The sequence below is a fragment of the Mercenaria mercenaria genome, unplaced genomic scaffold (assembly GCF_021730395.1).
Source record: "Mercenaria mercenaria strain notata unplaced genomic scaffold, MADL_Memer_1 contig_4973, whole genome shotgun sequence".
NCBI lineage: Eukaryota > Metazoa > Mollusca > Bivalvia > Venerida > Veneridae > Mercenaria > Mercenaria mercenaria.
The window spans coordinates 26,537-45,059 of record NW_026463246.1 but is presented as its reverse complement, the minus strand read 5'-3'; the positions used below and the strand labels follow the sequence as shown (position 1 = coordinate 45,059).

Here is an 18,523-nt window from a genome sequence, read left to right as displayed (position 1 = left end):
ATGTTGAATCATTTATAGATATCCATATATTGTTAATGTAAACAAGCAGCTTTAGTAAAACATTATAAATGATACTCACTAACTAATTGTATTTTATTACATTTTTTTTCACAAAAACGGATAATCAGAACTGAGAACAGAACAGAGCATTTTATTTAGGATTTAAACTTTACAGTTTCTTAACTATTAATTAACATAATCATTAACACAAATACTAGGTATTAATATATAGTAAATGATAATAAAGGATGATGATATACAGTCGAACTTCAATGGCTCGAACTCGAGGGTCCCGTGGAAATTAGAGTTTTCCGTTGTTCGAGCCATCCAAATGGCGGCCATTTTGAATTTGGGAATTCGAGGGTATGATGTGTTACAAACCTTACATCGTAATATATTGTCATATTGTACCTAAATGTGTGTATGATATGATCATAAATAAAAAATTAACGCTGAAATATGCTTATTTTCAAACTTGATATAGATACGAAAATAAAACACAGATAAAACACTAATATAATTATAAGAATTTCGGTGAAGACAGCATCAAATAGAAAGACACGAATAACAAACCTTTATGAATCATAGTTCAGTACAAATATTATCAAATATATTGCTTTCCAGTAGCCGATTTAGCTATCCCCCCGTTTCCGGGTCCTTTAAAATTACTAAGTTGTTCAGCCATGCCAAAGCAGTATGACAGTTGACATCGGATCTCCCGATTTTATGCAGAAAAAAATAAGGACAGACACTGCTCAATTATTTTAAATAATTTTATTCCTATTAATCAAAGCCCATTAAAGCATTGCAGTGAACGAAAGTCACTTTGTTTAATTTGTTTGTCGTATACCGACGCTAATTACTTAAGCGTGTGAAAATTACGCACGCGCCGGTTAAAGGGGAAGCTTGGAGAATGTCAGGCAGAGGTGTGAAAAACTTTGTAAACACAAGCCATTCCGGCGACAAATTGTCTGTTCGACTGAATAGGTGTAATTATCACTGTAATTAAGCCAAGGGGACCACCAAATGAGTTTGAGAGTTCGAATTTTCGAAGTTCGAGCGATCCGAGGTAGAACTATATAGAATAAAGAAGGAATAAATTCGGGACCGGACGAAGTGTTCGAGCGATCCCAGGTGTTCGAAAGATCCGAGTTCGAGCCATTGAAGTTCAACTGTATATACAAACTGCATCTAGACTTTTTATATGGAAATTCTCACTTAACTACATTTGTATATTTCTTAAATAATGTTCACGCATACTAACGCTTTCTCAACTTATGTTCACAAATTGTAAAAAGTCATTCTTTTATTACGAATTTAAACATACTAGGTCTTCTTATATAATACTGCGGTAAAAGAGTCTTTCTTATATCTTTATACTTATAATCATATAATACAGTATCCTACTGACTTTCCCGAACCTCTTCAAACTACTTAAAAATATTTTTTGCTGCTTTCTTGGGAGCAGACACTAACTGTCGAAATAAAACTTTTAGGCCTTCACAACCCGACCTGCCATGAATAGTTTTTAAGTGTTCAATAGAAATACCTGCGCCTGACATTGTTTTTTTACTTTTGTTCTTGTCATGTTTTTTTTTTTTTTCAAAATTTTCAACCGTTTTCAATAGGGCATTTAAAGCATATACATCACTGTCTGTGCTGTGTGCATTGTACTCAGTGTCTAAAATATCTTTAGCAAGGTTTACGTGTTCGTATCCCGTGCCTTACTTTTTTTCTGTCGGGATATTCGTTTTGAAATAAAGTAACTGTATCCCCAAATCCTTCGACAATTGGAAGTTCTACTCCATAGATTTTACAAAAATCTTTTTCAATCAAATAATACACTATGTGCAACTAAAATTGATTTTCCGAATGATTTTAAAAAAACCTTGAAAGTTTATTAAAGCTGATGTGGTATCCATTGATAATACACATTCAGAGTTATGGAACATATTTTTCCGTGGATTTTAATATTTGCAATATTTGTAATTTCTTTTGATATGAAACCACTTCACGGATAGTTGTAAGTATCAAAAGTCTTCCCAGATCTGGTGGCATAGCGGCTAGCTGAATCATATTTGCACCAACTCCTGAAAACAATATTATACAGTTATTGACTTATGCTAAGGTCAATATGTGTTTTACGGACCTGTAAAAGTGATATATACAGGTCCGTAAAAACACATATTGACCAAAACATAAGTCTATAATTGTTATATTATATGGCCTTCACAAATGAACTCATTTGACTGGCCCATATTTCATACATATAAGAAAAAGTGATATCACTAGAGTCATTATCACTTTTGCGGGTCAATATCGCTTTTTGCGGACCCGCGCGTGTACCCCGTTCGACCAATCAAATGTGATATTTCATATTTGTCCACACATGAAAAGTAGTTGTTTGGTTCTTGGCGGCAAACTTAATATTTAGGAGAAAGTATACTGACTTATGTTAACTTTCTAAAACCAATTAAGTTTACTTTAACCGTGTTATAATACGAGTTATGTCAGTTGATATATGTATACTATTCAAAGACATGGGAAATAACAGTTCAAATATAATCGTTTTTAAAAAAGTGTAACCGGGCCGACCAGGGTTATGAATCAAGAAGATTGCCATGGTTTATATACATTTATTCGATTGTAACGACGAACATCACAAAGCATGAAAGCCTGTATAATACATAAAAACACACATAAGACTTAATACAAACATTCTTGCTATACTATTAATATCAGGGATTCTTTAAAAATAAAAATAAAAAAAGATATAAACAATTCTTATTACTTTACCAAAATGCCATGTATGCCCGAGTTAATCAAACATAGCTCCTAGTCATATATATATTTTTTTTAAATAATGACATTCAATAAAGGGAGGTAACAATTAAGATAAAATTAACATTCATTTTTAATGTGCGATAGAAAAAAAATGTTTCGACAATACGTCAGAAATATACAAGTATACAAGACAAACAATAGAGAATATAATAGTTTGAAGAATATACAAAAACCTTGTATTGTTTACAAAATACGCAATATATATTCAAGAACAAGAGCTCGTCGAACACGAAATGCCCCCCTTGATGCATTTAGTAATTGCACAAGGAACAGAAATTATATGCACACTGTAAATAAGTATATGTAAACCATGTGACCCACAGGGCGGAGCCATATTTGACCCTTGGGGAATAATTTGAATAATCTTAATAGAGGATCACTAGATGATGTCATATACAAAATATCAAAGCCCTAGGCCCTGTGGTTTTGGACAAGAGGTTTTTCAAAGTGTTTTTCTATATAAGTCTATATAAATCATGTGACCCTAGGGGTGGGGCCATATTTGACCCCAGGGAAATAATCTGAACAATCTTGGTAGAGGACCACTAGATTTTGCTACATACCAAATATCGAAGCCCTAGGCCCTATGGTTTTGGACAAGAAGATCAGAAACCATTTAACTGTTCCTGGCCAATGTGACCTTGACCTTTGACCTAATGACCTCAAAATCAATAGGGGTCACCTGCTGGTCATGACCAACCTCCCTATCAACTTTCGTGATCCTAGGCCTAAGCGTTCTTGAGTTATCATCCGGAAACTGTTTTACTGTTCAGAGTCACTGTGACCTTGACCTTTAACATACTGACCTCAAAATCAATAGGGGTCATCTGCTGGTCATGGCCAACCTAACTATCAATTTTCCTGACACTAGGCCCAAGCGTTCTTGAGTTATTGCCTGGAAACCATTTTACTGTTCCTGGTCACTGTGACCTTGACCTTTGACATACTGACCTCAAAATCAATAGGGGTCACCTGCTGGTCATGACCAACATCCCTATCAACTTTCGTGATCCTAGGCCTAAGCGTTCTTGAGTTATCATCCGGAAACTGTTTTACTGTTCAGGGTTACTGTGACCTTGACCTTTAACATACTGACCTCAAAATCAATAGGGGTCATCTGCTGGTCATGACCAACCTCCCTATCAACTTTCATGATCCTAGGCCCAAGTGTTCTTGAGTTATCATCCGGAAACCGTTTTACTATTCAGGGTCACTGTGACCTTGACCTTTGACATACAGACCTCAAAATCAATAGGGGTCATCTACTGGTGATGACCAACCTCCCTATCAACTTTCATGATCCTAGGCCCAAGCGTTCTTGAGTTATCATCCGGAAACGGATAGGTCTACATTCCGACCGACCGACCGACAGACCGACCGACCGACATCTGCAAAACAATATACCCCTCCTTTTTCAAAGGGGGGCATAAAAATTCCTGCATTAGTCATGTGCAAAATGCCCCAATCTTGATGTTAGTTTTCCGGTACGTAATTACGGAATGACTAATTTACATAATTTATCACAAATCTTTAGATATGGATTATCACTGGACGATCATATTGGATAGAATCAGCAGACGGTAACCTCTACCATACATATCTCGTTGATACATACTGAATCCAGTCGTCTCTACTTCGAATAGGACTGTTGAATTTCCATGAAACTAACAATTTTCTGGGTACATAAGCAGCGGTTTCGGGATGTCTTCTGTCTCAGTTTCACTCACTTCCATTCTGGCAACGACGCCAGTTTTGTAAGAAACGCCTTCCAAGTTTTCACGGAACACTTGCTGTATTTTTCTGTCATCTTTTAACTCCAGTCTGCGCCGTTTGAAATCACTCGTTTTTTGTCAAGATTACCAAATCGGGCGGCAGAAACTTTTCCCGGGGTTAATTTGAGTTCCTCATTTGCCTATATTGTGAGGGAACATAATAAAAATGCAAATCTACCGACAATGAGCCGCACCATGAGAAAACCAACATAGTGCGTTTGCGACCAGCATGGCTCCAAACCAGACTGCGCATCCGCGCAGTCTGGTCAGAATCCATGATGTTCGCTAACGGTTTCTGTAATTGCAATAGGCTTTGAAAGTGAACAAAATGGATCCTGACCAGACTTGATCCATGCTGGTCGCAAACGCACTATGTTGGTTTTCTCATGGCGCGGCTCAAATATTGACTTGATTTGACTTGAATTTACTTGATTCTCGTGGATGACGACCTTTCTTGATGTTACATAATTTATGAATATCATACGAAGACTTACTGTGATCGTTATACAAAACAGAGTCGCTAGAATTAAATGATACACCTTGTTCGTTATGTTTTCATTTTCTGTAGGTCGGTGTCAAATCAAATACATTCGAACACACTTTAAAATTTCACCTACAGTCAAACCTGTATTAAAGACTTCCTCCGAACAAAGACAACCATGTGAATACAAACCAACAGAGATAAAACAGTGCATTTGTCCTTTAATTTAAAAGAAGCAACACGTGCGAATAACGACTATGCAACTTTTATGTCAGCAAAGCCCTCCACAGCTTCTTCCGGAGAGTGGTCTTTGTTTACAGGTTTGGCTGTATTTGCAAAATGAAAGACGAAACAGAATGTTAGTGGTGTCGGTCGTAAAGCCAAGGATCTGTATTGCCGTCTATATATATTGATATATGAAATAAGGGTATGGGACAACTTGAGTAATCATAATATCTCAATTTAAGTGAACATGTACGTACCTTGCATATATTATACATATTTCCTTCATTCTTTTAAGGAAGACAAAACTGATTATAATGAGTTTACTCGTAATAAAATATGTTATTTATTAATTGTCTATTTTCGGACAAGTTATATCGATTAAAACCTTAAGAAAAAACTTGTATTTTTTTTTTTTTTTGTATTTCGTTTAACTTCAGAAATAAGTTGGCCGAAACATTTATGCACTGACTGCAATATTTAAAAAAAAAAACAGTCTGATGACGTAACACCGGGTTTAAATCTAATGACAAATTTAATTTGAAACAAGTGTAGCAAAAAATCTTATGCGATGACCCCCATATTTTTTTCCATTAATCATTTTGTTTATAAATGTTTCACAAACTTTTTTTTTAAATTAAATGTGGAAGTATGAAAAAAATCACTGTTTAAAAACATGCTTTTTTCGCTATTTTATCTTACGGACGAGGCAAAATTTTCAGACGTCAGAATAGGTTTTTGTGGTCGGTTGCACCGAATAATCGTTTCAATGTATTAAAATTCATTGAAAAATAAATTCAGTGATAAAATATAATGTCTGTAGAATGAAATTAACGTTTTACCGGTGAAATCGGATAAAAATTGTCAAAATCATGAGCGTTCAATGATAAAAAGACGCAAATTTATTGTTGCCGCTAGGGGGCGCTTTGACGTCAAAACTATATCAGACATTTAAAAAATGCACCATTTGAAAGGGGATGCATTTTTGTTCAGTTATGCCAAAAATCATCACAATCTGAGATGGTGCTAAAATTCGTGAGGAAAGTAGCGAGCCACGTTGTCAAGTAAGAATAAATTTTGAAACTGATTCTTAATGCATATTAATACTTCTCCCCATATTTGGAGTCTGTGTTGTTCTTTTTTTTCTGATCCTAAACATAATTTTTTTTATGATAATAGACTCCTGATTAAGCTGGTGCTAGGTGGCATGGGGATGTTGCACATTTCATTACCCGTCATGAACAGACTCAATCAAACCAAGTCTGCTATTATTTTGCTTGGTTGCATTCTATGCTTCCAAAGGATCTTCAGATAGATTTTATTTGTTTTCTCATTCAGAAAAGAAACCATTAAGCTGAACAAATTACTTTTGTTTTTGCCACTTGCAAGAAGTTCAAAATGTGACAAGGCTTTAACAAAAGACATTCACTACCTATTTTTCAGTAAAGAATGTAGAACAAGAGCACCGCAATGGGGAGCAACATACACTGGAAGGTATGACCTTTGACCCCTAAGTGTGACCTTGACCTTGAAGCAAGCCATCAGAAACATGCGCTCTGCAAATCATCTCTAAGCCAAGTTTCTTTAAAATCCTTCAAGCAGTTTAAGAGTTACAAAGAGGACACGAAACAAAGTCATATGACCTCTGACCCTTAAGTGTGACCTTGACCTTGAAGCGAGCCGTCCAAAACATGTGCTCTGCATGTCATCTTGATGTGGTGAACATTTGTTTCTTCAAAATCCTTCAAGTGTTTCAGTTACAGAGTGGATACGAAATTGCTAACGGACAGTCAGATGTATGGACGGACGGACACCGGCGTCATAACATAATACGTCTCTTAATGCGTAAAATGAGGAATCACAATGCCTAAGTAAACACTGCGACTGGTAAGATCAACCTGAAAAATAGATCAACGGAAACACAAAATGTAGTATAGCATTTATTCTTTCCACTAACTTACTCCTTGTCTCCCAGTAGGAAACGTGTATGTGATTGATATCTGTCCACAGTTTGGATATCCAGCACAGTGTGTAGAATTATAATTCCAATGCATGTACCCTTCTGGCTGATCACCTGTAATGTATACAAAAAGCAAGAACAGTAAGAACTGTTATTGTAAGTGACAAATGGAGACTCTAATGTGTAAAGCCTATTTTTATTTTAACATGAGGTCCTTACAGGCCCTGTATTGCTCACGTGACATAGTTCTTACCCCAGATAACCCCAGATAATTTTATATCTAATTTGGCTTAGTGTGCATTAAAGCATTCAGACAATTTTTTACGTAAATCAAGTAGATCATTAACTAAGTTTTTCAATGATATGATCTAGCAACCCATGTCTTTACCCATGTGAACCAGTTACAATTTAAGACCTTTTTTATCTTAATAATCCAGATCAAAACTTTACTTTAAGATTTCACAGAGACAAACATTCTGACAAATTCTAATGAAGATCAGGTATAGGGTGTAGTCTCAAGAGTGGTAACACTGTCTCCTATTATCTGATATAGCAACCTAGTGTCTAACTTTATAAAACCCAGTTTCAACATTGATATTGACTTCAAAGAGAGAAACACTCTGACCATGTTTTAAGAAGACCAAGCATAAATTGTGACCTCAAGAGTGTTAATATGGTATTTCTATAATTTGACCTAGTTTTGACCTCAAGTAACCCAGTTACAAACATTCATACAAAATATTATGCTGATCAAGTTGACAAGTGCATGAAGTATTGCCAAGCCATACAGAGTCCCTTGCTGGAAGGTGATACATTATCTAAACTGCAGTATAACCTAATGATCTAATATGTTTAAAATATTGACTATATATACAATATGTTAGAATGTAAAATGTTTGGATTTAAATTTGCATATACATAAATCTACATGTACAGTTGTTCACTGCTTTTAATATGAAAAATATTCTTTCTAACATTTCATTTTTCAATTGGTGGGAAAATAAGAGAATCAAGAGCTGTTTGCAAAACATGTTTGAACCCCACATTTTCAGTCCAATGTATACTATGACCTTGATCTACTCACCCCTTGAAACATTAGGTGTCATCTACTTCATGAGCTTAAACATGTTATCAAGTATATATATATAGAAATATAGAAGATGATGGGTCAAGTGGTTCTCCAGTTCTTGAGCAGAAACTGTTCAAGGTTCAGCCTCCTGTAACCTTGACCTCTAACTTACTGACCCAAAAAGCATTAGAGGTCATCTAGTTTATAAGCCCAATCATGCTACTAAGTTTGAAGGTTCTGATTCAAGTGGTTCTAAAGAAACTGTGCAGAAATAGGTATCAGTGTTAGGTGTCTCTCTGATCATGACATTTGACCTATTAACTCCAAAAAGTTTCAGTCATCTACTTCATAAGCCCAATCATGCTATCAAGCTTGAAAGTTCTGGGTCAAGTGGTTCTCAAGTTATTTAGCAGAAACTGATATCAAGATTCAGGCCCCTATGTCCTTTGACTTACTAAACCTAAAAATTATTAGGGTCATCTACTTCATAAGCCCAAACATGCTATCAAGTTCAAAGGTTTTGGGTAAAGTGGTTCTCGCGTATTTGAGCAGAAACTGTTTTCAAGGTTCAGGCCCATGTGACCTTGACCTTTGATTTACAGCCCCTAAAACAAACAGGGTCATCTATTAATAAGCCCTGCCACCCTATTAAGTTTGAAGGTCCTAGGTCAAATGGTTCTCTAGTTACTGATCAGAAATGAAGTGTGACAGACGAACAGGGGGGGGGGGTAACTTCAGCATATTTGAAGCCTTTCTACCTAATACCAGCTTAAATACAAAAGTTTTAGCAAAACTGTCTATGTAGAAAAGGGGCATTATTTTGCATAAATGTAAGCTCGAGTTATGAAACTTGCCATGTGGAATCATCTCATGATACCAACGACACATAGAGAATCTGATAACATTTGTACCAGTTATTTCTGAGAAACATGCTTACATGCCAAACTCTCAAAAAATTTCTGTGTTAACAAGAGCTCACATAACATGAAATGCCCCCTAGATGCATTCAATAACTGCACACACACAAAAACAAGAGCGCCGCCAAGAAGGGCAATATACGCCGAAGGGGTACATCAGAGGATGGGAGCAAAATTTAAAGAACCTGACTGTTGAAGCCAAAAGGCAGGAACAAAAACAAGGAATTAAAAAAAAAAAATCTAAGTCCACAACAAAATTCTTACCAGGTAAGTTATGTCAAAATATGTCTAAAAATTGGATGTACCATCAATGTTGTACCATAGAAAAGTCTCGGTTTTTCCCTACTGCCAATAATAAAAAAGTTTCAAAATAAGCTATTACAAAAAATTGTTGTAAGAAAACAAAAAGGGATCTGCCAAATAAAAACAAGAGCACTGCAATGCACAGCAATATACACAAAGCAAAGTCATATATGACCTTTAACCCCAAGTGTGACCTTGACCTTGAAGCCAGTCATCCAAAACATGCGCTCTGCACATGGCCTCAGTGTGGTGAACATTTGTGCCAAGTTTCTTTGAAATCCTTCAAGCAGTTCAAGAGTTGCAAAGCGGACACAGCAAACTCAAATATGACCTTTCACTCCCAAGTGTGACCTTGACCTTGAAGCTAGTCATCCACAACAAGCGCTCTGCAAGTAGTCTCAGTGTGGTGAACATTTGCATCAAGTTTCTTTGAAATCCTTCAAGCAGTTCAAGAGTTACAGAGCGGACACAAAACACACTCATATGACCTTTGACCTCTAAGTGAGACCTTGACCTTGAAATGAGATATCCAAAACATACGCTCTGCATGTTGTCTTGGTGTGGTGAACATTTGTGTCAAGTTTCTTTGAAATCCTTCAAGGGGTTCAGGAGTTACAGAGAGGACACGAAATTGCTAATGGATGGACGGACATACGGACGGACGGACAGACGGAGACCAGGACCATAACATAATACGTCCCTTCGGCCGTATAAAAACAGAAATTATTTGGTCACTTTGCACTGGATGTTTCAGGTACTGACCTTTAATCAATATTATGGGTCATTTACCAGTCTTAAGTTTGTTTTGGGTTTAACGCCGTTTTTCAATAGTATTTCAGTCATGTAACGATGGGCAGTTAACCTAACCAGTGTTCCTGAATTCTGTACCAGTACAAACCTGTTCTCCACAAGTAACTGCCAACTTCCCCACATGAATTATCAGAGGTGGAGGACAAATGATTTCAGACACAATGTCTTTTATCAAATCATCACGGAGAACATGAGCCAAGCCCGGGGATCGAACTCGCGACCCAGAGATCCGTAGACCAACGCTCTCCCTACTGAGCTAAGCGGGTGGGCACACCAGTCATATTTAGTGACCTCCATATCAAATATGATCAACGACCAAAGCATTCTCTAGTTATCTGGCATAAAAACATTTTACTGTTCTGATTCAAATGTGACCTTGACCTTTGACTTATTGACCTCAAAATAGGGGGTCATCTGCTGGTGATGATCAACCTCCTTAATAAGTTTCGTGATCCTAGGCCAAAGCATTCTCAAGTTATCATCAGGAAATGGTTTAACTGTTCCAGGTCACTGTGTCCTTGACCTTTGACCTACTGACCTCAAAATCAATAGGGGTAATCTAATTATGATGAACAACCTCCCTATTAAGTTTCGAGATCATAGGCCAAAGCGTTCTCAAGTTATCATCTGGAAACCGTTTAAATGTTCTGGGTCACTGTGACCTTGACCTTTAGCCTACTGACCTCAAAATCAATAGGGGTCATTTGCTTGACATCACCAACCTCCCTATCAACTTGCATAATCCTAGGCTTAAAGCCTTCTTGAGATATCATCCGGAAACTGTTTAACTGTTCAGAGCCACTGTGACCTTGACCTTCGACCTACTAATCTCAATATCAATAGGGTCATCTGCTGGTCATGATCAACCTCCCTATCAAGTTTCGTGGTCCTAGGCCCAAGCGTTCTCAAATTAACGTCCGGAAACATTTCAACTGTTCTTGTCACTGTGACAATGACCTTGACTTACTGGCCTCAAAATTAATATGGGTCATGTGCTGGTCATGATCAACCTTCCTATCAGGTTTCATGATCCTAGGCCAAAGCATTATCAAGTTATCATTTGGAAACGGTTTAAATTTCTGGGTCACTGTGACCTTGATCTTTGACCTACTGACCTCAAAATCAATAGGGGTCATTTACTGGTCATGATCAACCTCCCTATTAAGTTTCGTGATCCTAGGCAGAATCGTTCTCGAGTTATCTTCTGGAAACTGTTTAACTGTTCCGGGTCAGACCTTGACCTTTGACCTACTGACCTTTAAATCAATAGGGGTCATCTGCTGATCATGATCAACCTCCCTACCAACTTTCATGATCCTAGGCCCAAGCATTCTTGAGTTATCATCCGGAAACCGTTAACTGTTCCAGGTCAGTGTGACCTTGATCTTTGACCTACTCACCTCAAAATCAATAGGGGTCATCTGCTGGTCATGATCAACCTCCCTATCAACTTTCATGATCCAAAGCCCAAAGCGTTCTTGAGTTATCATCTGAAAATCGTTTAACTGTTCTGGGTCACTGTGACCTTGACCTTTGACCTATTAACCTCAACATTAATAGGGTCATCTGCTGGTCATGACCAACATCCCTATCAACTTTCATGATCCTAGGCCCAAGCGTTCTTGAGTTATCATCCGGAAACCGATTGGTCTACGGACCGACAGAAATACCGACATCTGCAAAACAATATACCTCACCTTCTTCGGAAAATGGACATTATTTTGACAAAACAAGAGGACCATGATGGCCCTGTATCACTCACCTGAGTACCATTGATCAAAATGATATGATCAAGTTTTGACATAGAGCACATAGGCATACACATTAAATATCATCAGTATAAACATTTTCTTGTAACATTCCCTTTTGACCTAGTCAGGGCCAATTTCCATACCAAGTTTGAGGGTCCTAGGCTCAAATGCTGCATTTTTTGTACTAACATGACTATTCCTTACCCTGGAAGACTTAAATAACGTTTAAATTAAGATGCTGTTGAGATATATTTCTTAACATAAAATAAAGGGAGGTAATTTGTCATAAATTCAGTCAAAAGTTATGTCCGAGTCCATCTGACGGCACAGATGACATTTCAAATCAGTATCTTCATTGGTTACTGAGATACACCCATTTTAATTTGAAACAAAGGGAGGTAATTTGACATAAAATCAGTCCAGAGCTATCTACCCCTATTGCCTAAGTCCAACTAAAGACAATAGTGAAATTTCAAATGAGTTTTATAAATATTTACCGAGATAAATCAATTTTTATTAAAATCAGGGGAGGTAATCATGCATTGGTATATGCATGTAGAAGATACAGAGTACAAGCCTATACAACAATATATATTAGTAAAGTATTCATATCGATAAATGTTCAATCAAGAGTTATCTAATATGACTATTTCTTACCATAGAAGACATCAATAACGTTTCAAACCAATCTCATTAATAGCTGCTAAGGTGTATACATTTAGATAACAAGAGGGCCATGATGGCCCTATATCGCTCACCTGTTATCATTGCAGTTGAGGACAAGAAGGTCCTCAGAAAAAATATCTAAGTCCAAAGGACAGGAACAACAAAGGGAAGAAATTTAACCAAAACAAAAAAAAAAATTCTTACAAGGTACAGATATGTCAAAATACGCCTAAAAATTGGAGGTACCATCCATGTTGTACCACAGGAAAGTGGTCTCGGTTTTTCCCTACAGCCAATAATAAAAAAGTTACTAAAAATAAGCTATTTATAGTAACGTAAAAAGGAAGTAATTAAAAACAAGAGCGCCGCCAAGCGGGGCAATATACGCCCGAAGGTTTACATCATAGGATGGGAGCAAAATTTTAAGAACTTGACTGTTGAAGCCCCAAAGGACTGGAACAACAAAAGGAAAACTTCAAAAAACAAATCCACAAAAAAAAATTCAAAGTCTACAAAAAAATCCTTATCAGGTACAGGTATGTAAAAATACACCTTAAAATTGGAGGTACCATCCATGTTGTACCACAGAAAAGTGGTCTCGGTTTTTCCCTACGGCCAATAATAAAAAAGTTTCAAAAGAAGCTATCTATAGTAACATAAAAGGGAAGTAATTCAAAAAAAAATTGTTATAAGTACAAAAAAAGAGATCTGCCAAATAAAAACAAGAGCACTGCAATGCAGAGCAATATACACAAAGCAAAGTCATATATGACCTTTGACCCTTAAGTGTGACCTTGACCTTGAAGCGAGTCATCCGGAACATGCGCTCTGCACATCGTTGCAATGTGGTGAACATTTCTGCCAAGTTTCTTTGAAATCCTTCCAGCAGTTCAAGAGTTACAGAGCGGACACGAAACAAACTGATATGACTTTTGACCCCTAGTGTGACCTTGACCTTGAAGCAAGTCATCCGGAACATGCGCTCTGCATGTCGTCTTGGTGTGGTGAACATTTGTGTCAAGTTTCTTTGAAATCCTTCAAGGGGTTCAAGAGTTACAGAGCGGACACGAAACAAACTGATATGACCTTTGACTCCTAAGTGTGACCTTGACCTTGAAGCGAGACATCCGGAACATGCGCTCTGCACGTCGTCTGGGTGTGGTAAACATTTGTGTCAAGTTTCCTTGAAATCCTTCAAGGGGTTCAAGAGTTACAGAGCGGACACGAAATTGCTAACGGACAGACGGACGGACAGACGGACACCAGCGTCATAACATAATACGTCCCTTCGGGCGTATAAAAATTTATTGTTAGTGAACAAAAGAAGGATATGCCAAATAAATCTGTTGACATAAATGAAATTTCAGATCAGTATCTTCATTAGTGACGGAGATATACCCATTTTAATTTGAAATAAAGGGAGGTAATTTGACATAAAATCAGTCCATAGTTATCTACACTAATGACAATAATGAAATTTCAAATAAGTCCTATAAGGACTTACTGATATAAATCCATTTTGATTACAATCAGGGGAGGTAATCAAAATAACCCTGGAACCTACAACTGGATCTGATTTGTCATGGAATCCAAGATTTATTGTTGTTGAAGATATTTTGGAAGTTTGTATCAAATAAAACCATAAATGAAGTCTCTATATGGCTGCAAAAGCCAAAATAGCCAATTCTGGACCTTTAAGGGGCCATAACTCTGGAACCCATGAAGGAATCTGGCCAGTTCAAAAAAGGAATCAAGATCTTGTGGAGATACAAGTTGTGTGCAAGTTTGGTTAAAATCAAATCATAAATGAAGCTGCTATTGTGCAGACAAGGCCAAAAAAGCTAATTTTGGCCCTTTCAGGGGCCATAACTTTGGAACCCATTAAGGGATCTGGCCGGTTCAAGAAAGGAAGCGAGATCTTATGGTGACACAAGTTGTGTGCAAGTTTGATTAAATTCCATGGTGATACAAGTTGTGTGCAAGTTTGGTTAAAATAAAATCATAAATGAAACCACTATCGTGCAGACATGAAATTGTTGACGCACGCACGGACGACGGACGAAGGGTGATCACAAAAGCTCACCTTGTCACTATGTGACAGGTGAGCTAAAAAATAATGGGTGGTAATTTGTCATAAATTCAGTCAATATGTATCTTCACTGATTGTCCAAGTCCATCTGTTGACATAAATGAAATTTCAGATCAGTATCTTCATTAGTTACGGAGATATGCCCATTTTAATTTGAAATAAAGGGAGGTAATTTGACATAAAATCAGTCCTAGTTATCTACCCTGATTGTCTCAGTCCAACTAATGACATTAATGAAATTTCAAATAAGTCCTATAAGTACTTACTGATATAAATCCATTTTGATTACAATCAGGGGAGGTAATCAGAAATAAAATAACTCTGGAACCTACAAATGGATCTGACAGATTGGTCATGGAATACAAGATTTGTTGTTGCTGAAGATATTTTGGAAGTTTGTATCAAATCAAACCATAAATGAAGTCTCTACATGGCTGCAAAAGCCAAAATAGCAAATTTTGGACTTTTCAGGGGCCATAACTCTGGAGTCCATGATGGAATCTGGCCAGTTCAAGAAAGGAACCAAGATCTTATGGTAACACAAGTTGTGTGCAAGTTTGATTAAATTCAAATCATAAACGAAACTGCTATTGTGCAGACAAGGTCAAAATAGATAATTTTGGCCCTTTCAGGTGCCATAACTCTGGAACCCATGATGGAATCTGGCCTATTCAAGAAAGGAACCAAGATCTTATGGTGATACAAGTTGTGTGCAAGTTTGATTAAAATTAAATCCTAAATGAAGCTGCTATTGTGCAGAGAAGGTTGAAATAGCTAATTCTGGCCCTTTCAGGGGCCATAACTCTGGAACCCATAAAGGAATCTGTCCAGTTCAAGAAAGGAACCAAGATCTTATGATGATTCAAGTTGTGTGCAAGTTTGGTAAAAATCAAATCATAAATAAAGTTGCTATTGTGCAGACAAGGTCTAAATAGCTAATTTTGGCCCTTTCAGGGGTGATAACTCTGGAACCCATAACGGGATCTGGCCAGTTCAAGAAAGGAACCAAGATCTTATGGTGATACAAGTTGTGTGCAAGTTTGGTTAAAATAAAATCATAAATGAAACCACTATTGTGCAGACAAGAAATTGTTGACGGAAGGACGCTCGCACGCAAGCACAGACGACGGACGAAGGGTGATCACAAAAGCTCACCTTGTCACTATGTGACAGGTGAGCTAATAAAAGCTAGATTTATGTATCCTGCTACATGTGGTCATATTATAATGCCCAAGACGTGTGAAGTTTGAAAGCTTTTGGGTTAGTAGTTTCTGAGAAACCTGCTTACGTGCAAAACCTGAAATTCTAAGTTAAAAAGGGGCATACTTTTGACATTAAAAGCTAGAGAAATGTTACTTGCCCTGGGAGTTATCTCATGATGCTAAAGACATGTGTGAAGTATTAAAGTTTGAAAGCAACTGGCCACATTCACCTCTACCTGAGACCCATTGCAGCTTCTGATTATTCCACCTCCAGTGAAAGTGATTATAAATTTTTCAAAGTGGTTTACACTTTTAACATTTGTGAAGTGAAATAAGACACCTATAAATGCTAATATAACTAGAATGTGTGTGTTACAGGACACAGGGTGTGCCCCCACTTGTACATTTGTCACAAATAAGGAGCAATAATTCAAATGTTTACAGTCTTAAGGGGGTATAGTCTCAACAAATATTTCATATAAAGGATACATTACTCTAGGCCATATACTTTATTTACTTTGGAAATAAAGGGTGGAGCAAGACAAAAAATAAAAGCTTCAAAAACAAGGGGTGGGGGAATAAACAAGAGCTGTCCGTAAGACAGCAAATGCTCGACTATTCGAATTGATGTCCCAGAAGCAGGAATATTACCCTTAATGTTAGAGTATCTATAGAGTTTCAATCCAGTATCTGCATTAGTTTTGGAGATAGTAAATTGCATGCAAAACTTCAACCAGAAGTTTTAAGTTCACAGGGGACATAATTTGGCCAAAATGCATGTCAGAGTTATGGGACTTGATGCTATAACCTAGTTTTATAACCCTGAAGATACAGTAAAGTTTCAATTCAATACCTGCATTTGATTTGGAGACAGTAACTTGCATGCAAAACTTTAACCAGGATTTTTTAAGTCCAAAAGGAGGCATAATTTGCCAAAAATACATGTCAGAGTTATGGCACTTGACCCAGTGAGGTTGGTAATTGACCTAGAAAAGAAAAAAAAAGTTACAGAGCTAGCTATATGTACTTGAATGCAAAACTTTAACCAAAATTTTTTAAGTCCAAAAGGGAGCATAATTTAGCCCAAATGCATGTCAGAGTTATGGCTCTTAATGCTATCACCTAGTTTTATGACTCCGAAGACGCATGTGAAGTTTCAATTCATAATCTGCATCAGTTTTTGAAATAGTAACTTGCATGTAAAACTTAACCAGGATTTTCTAAGTCCAAAAGGGGGCATAATTTGACCAAAATACATGTCAGAGTTATGGGACATGACCCAGTGAGGTTGGTAATTGACCTTAAAAAAGAAAAAATAAGTTTCAAAGCTATATGCCTTTAAATGATAGCTATATGTACTTGCACGCAAAACTTTAACCAGAATTTTCTAAGTCCAAAAGGGGGCATAATTTGGCCAAAATGCATGTCAGAGTTATGACTCTTGATGCTATCACCTAGTTTTATGACCCCAAAGACACATGTGAAGTTTCAATTCAATATCTGCATTAGTTTTGGAGATAGTAATATGCATGTCAAACTTTGACCAGGATTTTCTAAGTCCAAAATGGGGCACGATTTGGCCAAATACATGACAGAGTTACGGGACTTGACCCAGTGTGGTTGGAAATTAACCTAGAAAAAGAAAAAAAAATTTTTTCAAAGCTATATGCATTTAAATGATAGCCATATGTACTTGCATGCAAAACTTTAACCAAGGTGTGACGCCAACACAAGGTGAGTTGAATAGCTAGACTATTCTTCAAATAGTCAAGCTAATAAAAGGTGCGCAAGTTTACATCATGATAAAGACTCACGCAAGTTTTCATCAATTTATATCAAATACTTTTTGAGCTAGGCACATCACAAGGTGAAAATGTGCATTTTTATTCAGGAGCCATAACTCTGGAAATAGGGGGCAGAACCACACAAAATAATGAGGTGTACAAGTTCATATCATGATAAAGACTCATGCAAGGTTTCATCAATTAATATCAAATACTGATTGAGCTAGGCGAGTTACGAACTTGGGACGGACATACGGATGCACAGACAAAACCAAATCTATATGCCCCCACTACTCATGTGGGGGGGGGGGGGGGGGGGGGGGGGGCACAAAAAACTCTGATTACTTTAGAAATACTGGGAAAATTCAGCCAATGAAAAAGACAGGCTAGGTTGTTTGTTTTTTTCTAGACAGTTTTTGATAAGGGAGTCTATTGGAAAATCACAATTCTAATGATATCTTCATGAAAAGAAAAATTAATGTTCTAAAATGTAGATTTCATTGACACAAGTAAAAGTTGTTAATTTATCTTTTTTCAGTCATTAAACTGTCAAGTAAAAAAGTATACAGGTCTATGAGCTTTATCATGCGGTTTTTGTCAATTATCAACATATAATTTATGGTCAAAGATTGTAGGATCTGACCATTACATAC

The 18,523-nt window shown here is 36.9% G+C and overlaps 1 protein-coding gene across 1 annotated transcript in view; it reads right to left on the bottom strand.

The window, feature by feature from the left end:
* Positions 1-7,089: 7,089 nt before the first annotated feature.
* The window catches only part of LOC128554364 (uncharacterized), a 36,787-nt gene continuing 25,353 nt past the window's right edge, over positions 7,090-18,523 (bottom strand). Inside the window, exon 5 of the mRNA XM_053535648.1 lies at positions 7,090-7,393. Within this exon, the coding sequence (XP_053391623.1) occupies positions 7,272-7,393 (122 nt within the window). The 3' untranslated portion in view covers positions 7,090-7,271. The remainder of the gene's footprint in view (positions 7,394-18,523) is intronic.